The following is a 12,977-nucleotide window of genomic DNA, read 5'->3' as shown; positions in this document are numbered from 1 at the left end:
CATGGGTATAAAGGGGAAGTGACCGTAAGAGAGACCATGAAATATCCCACAAATGGTTTTGATATCCTGGTCATAAATTTACACTTTCCAGGGCTCCCATAAATCCAAGATAAAGATGTTCCATGAAAGAACCAAACCATGGGAGTAGGAAGTGCGTTAGAATTCACCCGTTCCATGAGGTTGATGCAACATCTCCTCCTCTAAAAGTCTCTAAAACAGAAGGGGTGCCTTACTGCATCTGATTGTCTCAGAGAATAAAAAAAGGAGCTTTGCTAAACCCAAACCAGCTACTGAGGCCGTGACCCCATCAGGAATATTCTTAAATGGACTCTGAGAGACTGTTTCCAATATAACCATTGAGCTTGGTTTAAGAATTTCTTACCTGGAAAATACTTGCCCCGTAGGGGCTCCTCCAGCCGTTCAGAAGGTTGTCCTTTCCTGTACTCACAAACCATTTTCCTGCAGTGAGAAATGGACCACATTACAGATAAAATGCAGGAGTACACAGCAGGCAATGTGTAACCGCTTCGGTAATCACACAACTAAAGTCATTCCACGTCATGCTGTTCAGGCAGGAATGTGTGCCTTAATGACGTCAGTCAGATCCTGGCTCATCCCCGTTGACTGGACTGAAGTTCTATCCCATGGCATTACACCCCTCACAATCCTACCTTGACCCCCTATTCTGTTCTTATTCCAAGTCCAGACCATCAATTTCGAGGGGACAGGCCCTGACCCCCTCCTGTAGTCGTATTCAGGCCGCCTGCAATGGTGAGGTGTTAAACCATACATCTGTTACCCCTACCAGACCCCAGTCATTCCACTAGGGTAAGCGTAGTGTGTAACTCATCCAAGACACCTAATAATGTACATTCTTGTTGTAATTCAATCCAACGCTCAGCGTCTCATCCAAGGCTCCACAGTCCACCGTCTTCCACCTTCATGGTTTCATTCAATGCTAACTTTACAATAATCTGCTCGCACTACCAACCCCTTCCCTAAACTTCCCAGTTTACCAATGAGGGGGGAATCCCTGCTTCTTCTCTAGTCCAATGGGTGACAGTCTGACATCCGTTGTGCCTGCCCATCTCTGGCTGTCCACCCAAGAGGACACCTATGTACCCACTGCCCTGCCTCACACAAAGGGATTCAAATCCCATATAATGGGTGCTCTCTGTGTTAGAAGAATTGGCTTAGCATGTGAAAGAGAAACTGAATCAGATTGAAAAGTGAACTACAAGCAGTTTTTTTTTCTTGCTCTGGACCGGACACGCTATAGGCCCATCTCGTTTCTTGGAATCTCTCGCAAAAATCTTGAGTCGAGTCCTATTGGAGAGATTGGTTTCAGAAGGGACTAAGGGACCGTGGAACAATGCCTGATCTCAAACCTTTTAAGGGAACTATTCAAAGGCCGGATTAGGCAACCTGCAGATGTGTTAAATAGGCCTGAGTAGCTCATTTGATCTGGTGAACCATAGCAAGCTGTGGAGACGGTCTGCTTTGGGGGCCCTAAAATAAATTCTCTCATTACTTGCTTAGATGTGTAGTAATTTGCCGGCAAGAGTAGGGTGTAGAGCAGAGAGGGGATGAAGTAGACCATTTAGGACACGTGGGGAGGGTGAGACAGGGGTGCGTCTCGGCCCCTTTACTTTTTTCGGTTCATATCAATGGCATTGATGGGCGGCCGCAGTTACTTGGTGTTAATTCTCCAAAAGCCCCAGGGAGCTCCGGCCCAACCTGCTGTACGCGGAGGATGCCGTCATTCTGGCATTTGCCGCAGGGAGCCTACGAGTCCTTATTAATTCTTTAATGGAAAGTATTGATTTAAAGATGAATCCATGGAAAACTTTTACAATGTAATGTCTTAGTAACAAAGGTAAGTGTTGCCCCCTTTTTACTTAAAGTGTAGTAAGATTGAAAGTGCCAAGCGCCTTGGGTACTTGGGTTTAAAGTTCTCAGACAGTGGGGCTGGAAATCACACAGAGGGTTTAGTGCAATGGATATGGTGAAGAACAAAGGGGGGGATATCGGGTTTGCTGCTAAAGTGGGGTCTAAGTGCGTACCAGAGATGATAGCACTTTACAGGGCTAACACAGTTTCTGCCATGGCATATGGGGGTTGGAGGATAACTATATCCTGCAACCACAAGAAAGACACATTCCTGAGAAGGTTGGTAGCGGCACCACAATCAATTCCCAGCACCATTGTCCATATGGAACTGGCTTACAGCCCTTATTCGGCACCTGTAGAGGCCAAACCACTGCTACTTTGGCACTCGGCCTGGTCAAAATCTGAGACCAAGTTAAGCCAGGATATTAGGAAGGAGAAAAGAAGGAATGATATAAAGGCCAGCCATGTCTTAGCAATGTTCTGTATCTCTATGTAATAAGGAAAGGCCTTAGTATCACAGGATAATTGGTCGTAGTTATTATGATCACTCCATATTTTATCATGCTTTAACTGTGATTTTTTTTTAAACTTAAATAACTGTTTAACCTTCACTAACTTGTCCTTTTATCCTCTTCAAAAAAAAAAAAAAAAAAAAATTGTGAAATTTGCGAAGGAATGCTCAGTTGTTGCTTTTATTGTAATTGGGGGTTTTGTGGAAAAATATGGGCAATTTATGGTCATTTTTATTTGCTAGCATCTTATCTTGCTACAAATCTGACCGTGTTTTTAATATGGATGGCTTATTTGTTGATCAAAAGGAATAATGATTGGGTTTATTCTAAATTAGTTTAAATATGATAAAAAGCAGCAATAAATTGTCTTTATGCTCTTCTGGTCTATAATGTGAACCAAATAAAATTTATTCTGAATGCTGTGTTAATGCTTTCATCTATCCAATTTGACTATGATTTATTGCCACTCTCTAATGTTCCTTACCACTACACATTTTAAAAATAGTTTTATTTACTTTAAAGCCATTTGAGTCCAACACTAACTGGTAAACGTTCCTTTTTTTGAAAGCATGTGGTCCAGAAAATGTAGAACTACTGCTGTAATTAAAATTTTGAGGCAGGAATTAGGAAAACCAATGGATCTTGTGTTGAATGCTAGTGTTTTTTTGGTAAACTGTATTGTTCAGGAAGGTGTCAGCCCCTTCATCAGTCCTAAAAAAATAAATAAGGGTAAAGCACACATTAACATAGTACATTCGGAAACAGAAGGGAATTATTTGTTAGTGGATGTGCTCTTCGTGAAAGGAAAGCATGCTGGTAATTCATAGTGAAGACTGCCAGTGGCTAAACTGACCTGACACATGCTTGAGTGGGCAGAAGAAAAATGTGAATGACAACCACACACAAATGGAAAGGAAAGAAGTTAGGAAGAAAGAAGAAAAGAAAACTAACAAAAAGGAAGGAAGCGAAAAAAGAAAGGAGAAGGGAAAGGAGGAGGAGAAGGGAAAGAAAAAGCAAAAAGGAAGCGAAGCGAAAGAAGGAAGCAAAAGGAAGGGAAACTAAAGAAGCAAGGACGAAAGAGGGAAAGAAAAAGCAAAAGAAACAAGAAAAGAAGAGAAGAAAAGCAAAAGAAGCAAGAAAAGAACAAAAGAATAAAGCAAGGAAGCAAAAGGAAAAAGGAAGCGCAAGAAGGAAGAAAAAAGGAAGGGAAAGAAGAGAGCAGAAGGAAGCGCAAGAAGAAGGCGAAAGAAGAAACAAAAGGGAAAGGAAGGAAGCGAAAAAAGTAAGCGAAAGGAGGAAAGGAAGCAAAATAAGGAAGCGAAAAAGCGAAAGAAGCAAGCGAAAGAAAAAAGAAAAGAAAGGAAGAAAGGGAAAAAAGGAAGGAAAGAAGCCGAAAGAAAAGGGAAAGAAGGAAGGAAAGGAAGCGAAAGAAGAAAAAAAAGCAAAGGAAAAGGGAGAGAAAGAAGAAAGGAAGCGAAAGAAGGAAGAGCGAAAAGAAAGGAATGCGAAAAAACAAGTGAAGGAAGAAAGGGAGCAAAATAAGGAAGAAACAAAAGGGAAGCGAAAGCAAGGAAGCCAAAGAAAGCAACGCAAGAAGGAAGCAGAGCGAAAAGAAAAAGCGAAAGAAAAGAAGCAAGGAAGCAAATGAAAGAACAAAAGCAAGGAAGCAAATGAAAAAACAAAAGGAAGCCAAAGAAGAAAGAAAAGGGAAAGGAAGCAAAGAAGGAAAGAAGCGAAAAGCGAAAAAAGGAAGCGAAAGAAAAAAGAAAAGCAAGAAAGGAAGCAAGCAAATGAAAGAACAAAAAAGGAAGCGAAAAGAAGGAAGAAAAGAGGAAACAAAAGGGAAGCAAAAGAAGAAAGGAAGTGAAAGAAGAAAAGCAAGGAAGGCAAAGAAGGAAGCGAAAGAAGGCGGAAGGAAGAAAGGAAGCGAAAAGAAATGGAAGGGCTAGAAGAAAGAAAAGGAAGCGGAAGGAAGTGAAAGAAGAAAAGCAAGGAAGGCAAAGGAAGAAGCGAAAGGAAAGAAGCAAAAAGAGAGAATAAAGAAATGGAAGGGCTAGAAGAAAGAAAGGAAGCGAAAGAAGGAAGAAAGGAAGCCAAAGAAGAAAAGCAAAAGGGAGAGAAAGAAAGGAAGCGAAAGAAGAAAAGTGAAACGAAAGAAAGGAAGCCAAAGAAAGCAGAAAAGAAGCAAAAGAAAGGAAGAAAGCGAAAAACGAAGTCAAAGAAGGAAGAAAGGGAGCAAAATAATGAAGAAACAAAAGGGAAGTGAAAGAAGAAAGCGCAAGAAGGAAGAAAAGCGAAAGAAGAAAGCGGAAGGAAGCAAATGAAAGAAGACAAGCAAGGAAGGCAAAGAAGGAAGCGGAAGCCAAAGAAAGCAAGGAAGCAAAAGAAAGGAAGCGAAAAGAGAAAGAAGGAAGTGAAAGAAGAAAAGCAAGGAAGGCAAAGAAAGACGCGAAAGCAGGACGGAAGCGAAAAGAAAGAAAAGAAGCGAAAAAGCTAAATAAGGAAGAAAGGAAGCAAAAGAAGGAAGAAAGGAAAGAAGCGAAAAGAGAATAAAGAAAAGGAAGGGCTAGAAGAAAGAAAAGGGAAAGAAGGAAGAAAAGCAAGAAAGGAAGCGAAAGAAGAAAAAAGCAAAGCAAAAGAAGGGAGAGAAAGAAGAAAAGTGAAATGAAAGAAAAGAAGCGAAAGAAAGCAGGAAGGAAGCAAGTAAGCGAAAGAAGAAAGAAAGGGAGCAAAATAAGGAAGAAACAAAAGGGAAGCGAAAGAAGAAAGGAAAGCGAAAAGCAAAAGAAAGGAAGGAAGCAAATGAAAGAAGAAAAGCAAGGAAGCGAAAGAAGGAAGAAAGGAGGAAACAAAAGGGAAGCGAGAGAAGAAAGCGCAAGAAGGAAGAAAGCGCAAGAAGGAAAAGGAGGAAGCGAAAGAAGGGAGCAAAAAGAGAGAGGAAAAAAGGAAGCGAAAGTAGAAAAGCAAGGAAGCCAAAGGAAAGAAGAAAGGAAGCCAAAGAAAAAACAAAAGGAAGCCAAAGAAAGGAAAAAAGAAAGAAAAGAAGTGAAAGAAAGGAAGCAAATGAAAGAAAGGAAGGAAGGAAGCGAAAAGAGAATAAAGAAAAGGAAGGGAAAGAAGGAAGAAAGGGAGCAAAAGAAAAAAGAAAGACACAAAGCAAAAGAAAGAAGGAAGCGAAAGCAGGAAGGAAGCGAAAGAAAGAGGAAGGAAGAAAAGAAGTGAAAGAAGGAAGAGCGAAAGAAGAAAGCGGAAGGAAGCAAATGAAAGAAGAAGCAAAGAAGCCAAAGAAAGCGAAAATAAAAGGAAGCGAAAGAAAACAGGAAGGAAGCGCAAGAAAGAAAGAAAGGAAGCAAAAAAGGAAAAGAAGAAAGCGAAAGAAGGAAGAAAGGGAGCAAAAGAAGGAAGAAACAAAAGGGAAGCGAAAGAAAGCAACGCAAGGAGGAAGAAAAGCAAGAAAGTGAAAGGAAGGAAGCAAATGAAAGAAGGAAGCAAAAGAAGGAAGAAAGGGGGAAACAAAAGGGAAGCGAAAGAAGAAAGCGCAAGAAGGAAGAAAGCGTAAGAAGGAAAGCGAAAGAAGGAAAGCGAAAAGAGAAAGAAAGAAGAAAAAAGGAAGCGAAAGAAGAAGCAAAGAAGCCAAAGAAGGAAGACAAGAAGCAAAAGAAGGAAGAAAGCGGAAGGAAGCCAAAAAAGCGAAAGAAGGAAGAAAAGCGAAAGAAGAAAGCGGAAGGAAGGCAAAGAAGGAAGCAGAAAGCGAAAGCAAGGAAGCGAAAGAAAGGAAGCGAAAGAAGAAAAGCAAGGAAGGCAAAGAAAGAAGCGAAAGCAGGACGGAAGGGCTAGAAGAAAGGAAAAAAGCGAAAAGAGAATAAAGAAAAGGAAGGGCTAGAAGAAAGAAAAGGGAAAGAAGGAAGAAAAGCAAGAAAGGAAGCAAAAGAAGAAAAAAGCAAAGCAAAAGAAGGGAGAGAAAGAAGGAAGGAAGCGAAAGAAGAAAAGTGAAACGAAAGAAAAGAAGCGAAAGAAGAAAGGAAGGGAAGCGAAAAAAGGAAAAGTAGTAAGCAAAAGAAGGAAGAGCAAAAGAAGAAAAGGAAGGCAAAGAAAAAGAAGCAAAAGAGAGAAGAAAAGAAGCGAAAGGAAGAAAGCACAAGGAAGCGAAAGAAGAAAGAAAGGGAGCAAAATAAGGAAGAAACAAAAGGGAAGCGAAAGAAAAAGCAAAAGAAAGGAAGGAAGCAAATGAAAGAAGAAAAAAAAAGGAAGCCAAAGAAGGAAGAAAGGAGGAAACAAAAGGGAAGCGAGAGAAGAAAGCGCAAGAAGGAAAAGGAGGAAGCGAAAGAAGGGAGCAAAAAGAAAGAGAGGAAAAAAGGAAGTGAAAGGAGAAAAGCAAGGAAGCCAAAGAAGGAAGCAAAAGAAAAAACAAAAGGAAGCCAAAGAAAGGAAAAAAGAAAGAAAAGAAGCCAAAGAAGAGAAAAGGAAGCAAAAGAAGAAAAGCCAAAGAAGAAGGGAAAGAAAGGAAGTAAATGAAAGAAGGGAAAGAAAGGAAAAGGAAGCGAAAGCAAGGAAGCAAAATAAGGAAGAAAGGGAGCAAAAGAAAAAAGAAAGACACAAAGTAAAAGAAGCGAAAGCAGGAAGGAAGCGAAAGAGGAAAAAGGAAGAAAAGAAGTGAAAGAAGGAAGAGCGAAAGGAAGAAAGCGGAAGGAAGCAAATGAAAGAAGAAAAGCAAGGAATCCAAAGAAAGCGAAAGCAAGGAAGCAAAAGAAGAAAGAGGAAAAAGGAAGAAAGTAAGCGAAAGAAAGGAAGCGAAAAAGGAAAAGAAGAAAGCGAAAGAAGGAAGAAAGGGAGCAAAAGAAGGAAGAGCAAAAGAAGAAAAGGGAGGCAAAGAAAGAAGAAAAGCAAAAGAAAGAAGAAAAGCAAAAGAAAAGAAGAAAGCGAAAAAAGAAGTGAAAGAAGGAAGAAAGGGAGCAAAATAAGGAAGAAACAAAAGGGAAGCGAAAGAAGAAAGCGCAAGAAGGAAGAAAGCGTAAGAAGGAAAGAAGAAAGGAAGCCAAAAGAAAAGGAATCCAAAGAAGAGAAAAGGAAGCCAAAGAAGAAGGGAAAGAAAGGAAGCCAAAGAAGGAAGCGAAAGGAAGCCCAAGAAGGAAGAAAGGAGGAAACAAAAGGGAAGCGAAGGAAGAAAGCGCAAGAAGGAAAAGAAAGGGAAAGGAGGAAGCGAAAGTAGAAAAGCAAAAGAAGGAAAAGAAAGGGAAAGAAGGAAGAAAGGAAAGAAGCGAAAAGAGAAGAAAAGGAAGGGCTAGAAGAAAAGCGAAAGGAAGAAAAGCAAGAAAGGAAGCGAAAGAAGCAAAAAGCAAAAGAAGCGAGAGCAGGAAGGGAGCGAAGAAAGGAAAAGCGAAAAGGAAGGCAAAGGAAGCAAAAGGATTAGAAAAGAAGCAAAAGAAAGGAAGAAAGCGGAAGGAAGCGAAAAAAGTGAAAAGGAAGAAAGGAAGCGAAAGAAGAAAAGCAGCAAAAGGAAGGAAGCGAAAGAAGAAAAGCAGCGAAAGGAAGGAAGCGAAAGAAGAAAAGCAGCGAAAGGAAGGAAGCGAAAGGAAGAAAGGAAGGGCTAGAAGAAAGAAAAGAGGAAGAAGGAAGCGAAAGGAAGCAGAAGGCGGAAGGGAGCGAAAGTAGAAAAGCAAGGAAGGCAAAGAAAGAAGCGAAAGAAAGGAAGAAAGCAATAAGAGAATAAAGAAATGGAAGGGCTGAAAGAAAGAAAGAAAAGCAAGAAAGGAAGCGAAAGAAGAATAAAGCAAAAAAAGGGAGAGAAAGAAGGAAGCGAAAGAAGAAAGAGGAAAAAGGAAGAAAGGAAGTGCAAGGAAGGAAGCAAATGAAAGAAGAAAAGAAGCGCAAGAAGGAAGAAAGGGAGCAAAATAAGGAAGAAACAAAAGAAAAGCGAAAAAAGAAAGGAAATTAAAGAAAAGAAGCCAGAAAGGAAGGAAGCAAATGAAAGAAGGAAGCCAAAGAAGGAAGAAAGGAGGAAATAAGAGGGAAGCGAAAGAAAAGCGCAAAAAGGAAGAAAGCGCAAGAAGGAAAAGGAAGCGAAAGAAGGGAGCGAAAAGAGAGAGAGGAAAAAAGGAAGCAAAAGAAGAAAAGCAAAGAAGGCAAAGAAGGCAGCGCAAGAAGGAAAGAAGGAAGCGAAAAGAAAGGAAGCGAAAGTAGAAAAGGAAAAGAAAGGCAAAGAAGGAAGCGAAAGCAGAAAAAAGGAACTGAAAGAAGAAAGCGGAAGGAAGCAAATGAAAGAAGAAAAGCAAGGAAGGCAAAGAATGAAGCGAAAGAATGAAGCGAAAGGGAAAAAAGAGAAGGAAAGAAGAAAGAAAAGCGAGAGAAGGAAGGAATGGAGAAAAAAACAAAAGAAAAAAAGTAAAAAAAGTGAGCAAAAGAAGGAAGGAGAAAAGAAAGAAGCCAAAGAAGGAAGAAAGGAAGCGAGAGAAGGAATCGAAAGGAAGCAAAAGAAGGAAAGCAAAAAAGGAAAGCGCATGAAAGAAGGAAAGGAAGAAAGGAAAGAAAAGGGAAAGGGAAAAAAACTAGAAAAAAGCAAAAAAAGGAAAGCGAGAGAAGGGAGAATGGAATCGAAAGAAGGAAGGGAAAAGAAGCAAAAGGAAGCAAAAAAGCGAGCAAAAGGAAAACGAAAGTAAGCAAAAGAATGAATAAAAGGAAACAAAAGAAAGGAAGCTAATAAAGGAAGCGAAGAAAGAAGGAAACAAGATAAAGAAAGGGAAAAAAAGCAAAATTAGGAAGCAAGAGAAGGGAAAGAAGCAAAAGCAGAAACAGAAAGGAAGGGAAAAGGAATAAAGATAGGGAAGCAAAAGGAGGAAGAAAGTAAGGGGAAAAAAGGAAAAAGAAAAGGAAGCGACAAGAAAAAAGGGAAAGAAGGAAGAATGGAAAGGGGAAGAAAGAAAACAAAAGAAGAAAAGCAAAAAAAGGAAGGAAAAAAACGTAAGGGAGAGAAAGAAGGAAAGCAAAATTAAGGAAGCGAAAGGAAGAGGAGGAGGAAGCAAAAGAAAAAAGTGAAGGAGGCAAAGAAAAACGGAAGCAGGAGAAGAGAAGCGAAAGAAGAAAGCGGAAGGAAGAGAAGAAAGTTAAAGAAGGAAGCGAAAGAAAAGAGAAAAGCCAAAGAAGGAAGAAAGGCAGCGAAAGGAAACAAAAAAGGAAGTGCAAGAAGGAAGCGAAAAAAGGGAATGGAAGCGAAAAAAGGGAATGAAAGGGAAAATAGATAAGAAAGGAAGCAAAACGAGGAAGCGAAAGAACGATGCTTAGAAAGAATAAGGAAGCGGAAAAAGAAAGGAAATAAGTAAGCAAAAAAAAAAAAAAATAAATAAAGCAAAAGAAGCCAGAAGTGAAAGGAAAGAAAGAATGGAAAGGGGAAGAAAGAAAACAAAAGAAGAAAAAAGCAAAACAACGAAAGGGAGAGAAAGCAGGAAGCAAAAGAAAAAAGCGAGTGAAAAAAGAAAAAAAAAAGAGAAGGAAACAAAAGAAGAAAGGAAGAAGCAAAATGAAGGAAGAAAGAAAAGTGAAAGAAGGCAGCAAAAGAAGGCAGGGAAGGAAGCAAAACAAGAAAGCGAAAAGAAAGAAAAGCGAAAAAAGGGAAAGAGTAAAAGTAGCGAAAAGAAAAGAAAGAAAGGAAGAAGCGAAAGGCAGCCAAAGAAAAAAGAAAGTTAGCAAAAGAAGGGAAAGGAAGAAAAAAGCACAATGGAGAGAATAAACGGAGCGGAACAAAAGGAAGCTAAAGAAGGAAGTGAGAAGGAAAGAAGCAAAAGGAAGAGGAAAAAAGGAAACTAAAGAACGAAAAAAAGTCGAAGAAAAGGGAAAAGAGAAGGAAAAGAAAAAAAGAAAAAATGTGGAAAAAAGTGAAAAAGGAAGCAAAGAAAAACGGAAGCGAAAGGAAGAAAGGGAAAATAAGGAAGAAAGCGAAAGGAAAAAAAAGTACGCGCAAGAAGGAAGTGAAGAACAAAAGGGAAATAAAGAAAATAAAAGCAAAAAGAAGGAAGCGAAGAAAGGAGAAAACCAGATAAAGAAGCACAAGGAAAAAAAGAAAAATAATTAAGCAAGAGAAGGGAAAAAAGACAGCGAAAGGAAAAAACTAAAGAAGAAAAGAAGTGGAAGAAGGAAAGAAAAGCGAAAGAAGAAAGGGAAAGAAAAAGGAAGCGCAAGAAGGAAGAATGGAAGCAAAAGGAGGAAAAAAAGGGTAAGGAAGAAAGGGTAAAAAAGGAAGCAAAAGCAAAAGAGCGGAAAGAAAAGAAGCTAAATGAGAAAAAAGGAAGCGAAAAAAGCGACCGAAAGAAGGATGTGTTAGAAGGAAGAAAGGAAGTGAAAAGAGGAGAAAGAAGCAAAAGAAAAAAGCGAAAGGAACAAACGAAGCAAAGGAAAGAAGGAAGAATGGAAGCAAAAGAAGAAAAAGGATGTGAAAGAAAAGGGAAGCGAAAAAAGGGAAAGGAGGGATGCGAAAAAGGGAAAAAAAGATGCAAAAGGAAGCGGGAAGCAAAAGGAGGATGCGAAGAAAGGAAATAAGACTGATGCGAAAGAAAGGAAAAAATAAGTAAGCAAAAGAAGGAAAGAAAAGTGAAAGAAGGAAGCTAAAGGGAGAATGGAAGTGAAAAGCGAGTGCAAGAAGGAGGAAAGTGAAAGAAACCGAAAAGAAAAGCAAAAAAGAAGAAGGGAGAAAAGGAAGCGAAAGAAGGAAGAGGAAAAAAGAAAAAGCGAAGGAAGCGGAAAAAAAGCAAAAGAAGAAAAAGGGACAAGCAAACGGAAAAAAGGAAGTGAAAAAAGAGCGAAAGGAAAAAACCAAAGTGAAAGAAACAAGAAAGCGAAAGAAAGTAGCAGAAGGAGGAAGAAAGAAATAGAAAGAAGGAAGCACAAGAAAGAAACGGAAGTAAAAGAAGGGAAAGGAAGGGAAAGAAGGAAGGAAAAAGAAAGCAAAAGGAAGAGAGGAAGCAAAAGAAGGAAGAAAGAGTAGCGAAAGAAGGAAACAAAAGGAAACAAAAGTAGAAAAAAGCGAAGAAAGGCAGCAAAAGGAAGAAAAGCGAAAGAAAGAAAGCGCAAGAAGGGAGAAAGAAACCGAAAAAGCAAGCGCAAGAAGGAAGCGAAAGAAGGGAGAAAGGAACCAAAGAAAGAAGGACAAAATAAAAAAAGCAAAAGAAAGGAAGCGAATAAAAGAAGGAAAGAAGGAAGGCAGCAAAATAAAGAAGGGAAAAGAAGCAAAAATAAAAAGTGAGCGTAAGGAAAAAAAGAAAGGGAAAGAAAGCAAGCGAAAGAAAGGAAGCAAAAGACGGAAGAAAGAAAATCAAAACAAGGAAGAAAGGCAGCAAAAAGAGGAACCAAAAGAGAAGAATATGGAAGCGAAAAGCAAAATGAAAGAAAAGCAAAAGAGCAAAGAAAGAAGGAAGTGCTAGAAGGAAACAAAAGAAGAAGGGAAAAAAAAGGAAGGAAGCGAAACAAGGAAGCAAAGGAAGAAAAGCAAAAGGAAAAGAAAGAAAAAAAGGCAGCAAAAGAAGGAAGAAAGGAAGAAATGAAAGCAGAAAGGAAGCGAAAGAAAACGAAAAAAGGAAGTGCAAGAAGGAAACTAAAGAAGCAAATAAAGGGAAAGGAAGCGAAAAAAGATGCGAAAGAAAGGAAGCAAAAGGAGGAAGAAAAAAGCAAAAGAAGAAAAGGAAAGTAGTGAAAGAAGGAAGCAAAAAGAAAAGAATAAGGAAGCGACAAGAGGAAACAAAAGTAGAAAAAAGAAAAAGCAAAAGGAGAAAAGCTCAAAAGAAAAGAAGCAAAAGAAAGAAACGAAAGAGAGCGAAAGGAGGAAGAAGGGAAAGGAAAAAAGGGAAAATAAGGAAGGAAGCAAAACAAGGAAGAGAGAAGGAAAATGAAAGCAAAAGAAAAAAGGAAGCAAAAGGAGGAAAAAAGTAAAAAGGGAAGGGAAAAAAGGGGAAAAAAGAAAGCGAAACAAGGAAGTGGAAAAAATAGTGAAAGGAAGAAAAGCGAAAAGAAGAAGCCAAAGAAGGCAGCGAAAGAAAGAAAAAAAGCACAAGGGAGATAATATTAAAAGGTGCGAAAGAAAAAAGGAAGCTAAAGAAGAAAGGAAGCGAGAAGAGAAGAAAAAAGCAAAAGAAAGCGAAAAACAAGCATAAGAAAAATGGAAGCGAAAAAAAAGGAAAACAAAAGAACGAACAAAAAGAAGCCAAAGAAGAAAAGGGAAAAGAGAAGAAAGGAAAAGAACCAAAAAGTGAAAGAAAAAAGTGAAAAGAAAGGAAGCAAAGAAAAATGGAAGCGAAAGAAGCAAAAGAAGGGAGAAAAAACTAAAGAGGATAAAAGGAAGCAAGAAGAAAGACAGCCAAAGAAAAAAGAAGCCAAAGAAGAAAAGCAAAAGAAAGGAAGTGAAAGAAAGATGGCTGGAAGAAGAGAAAAGACGGCAGCGAAAAGAAGAAAAAAGCAAAGCAGGGAAAAAAGAAAAAGGAAGAGAAAAAGAAAGGTAAACGAAGGAAACAAAAGCAAAAGAGAAAAAGGAAGCAAAGGAAGGAAGCAAAAGGAGGAAGGGAAAGCAAAAAAGGGAAAGCAAATAAAAGGCGA

The 12,977-nt window shown here is 39.1% G+C and overlaps 1 protein-coding gene across 3 annotated transcripts in view; it reads right to left on the bottom strand.

The window, feature by feature from the left end:
* TLE2 (TLE family member 2, transcriptional corepressor) overlaps window positions 1–12,977 on the bottom strand; it is a 149,826-nt gene that overhangs the window by 643 nt on the left and 136,206 nt on the right. For all 3 annotated transcript variants that reach the window (XM_085638835.1, XM_085638836.1, XM_085638837.1), the window contains one exon: window positions 383–459. In XM_085638835.1, coding sequence (XP_085494961.1) covers window positions 383–459 — 77 coding nt within the window. The remainder of the gene's footprint in view (window positions 1–382; window positions 460–12,977) is intronic.

This window comes from Triturus cristatus, chromosome 12 (assembly GCF_964204655.1).
Source record: "Triturus cristatus chromosome 12, aTriCri1.1, whole genome shotgun sequence".
Lineage (NCBI taxonomy): Eukaryota > Metazoa > Chordata > Amphibia > Caudata > Salamandridae > Triturus > Triturus cristatus.
The sequence above is the reverse complement of the archived record's forward strand: the minus strand, read 5'-3'. Positions and strand labels throughout refer to the sequence as shown.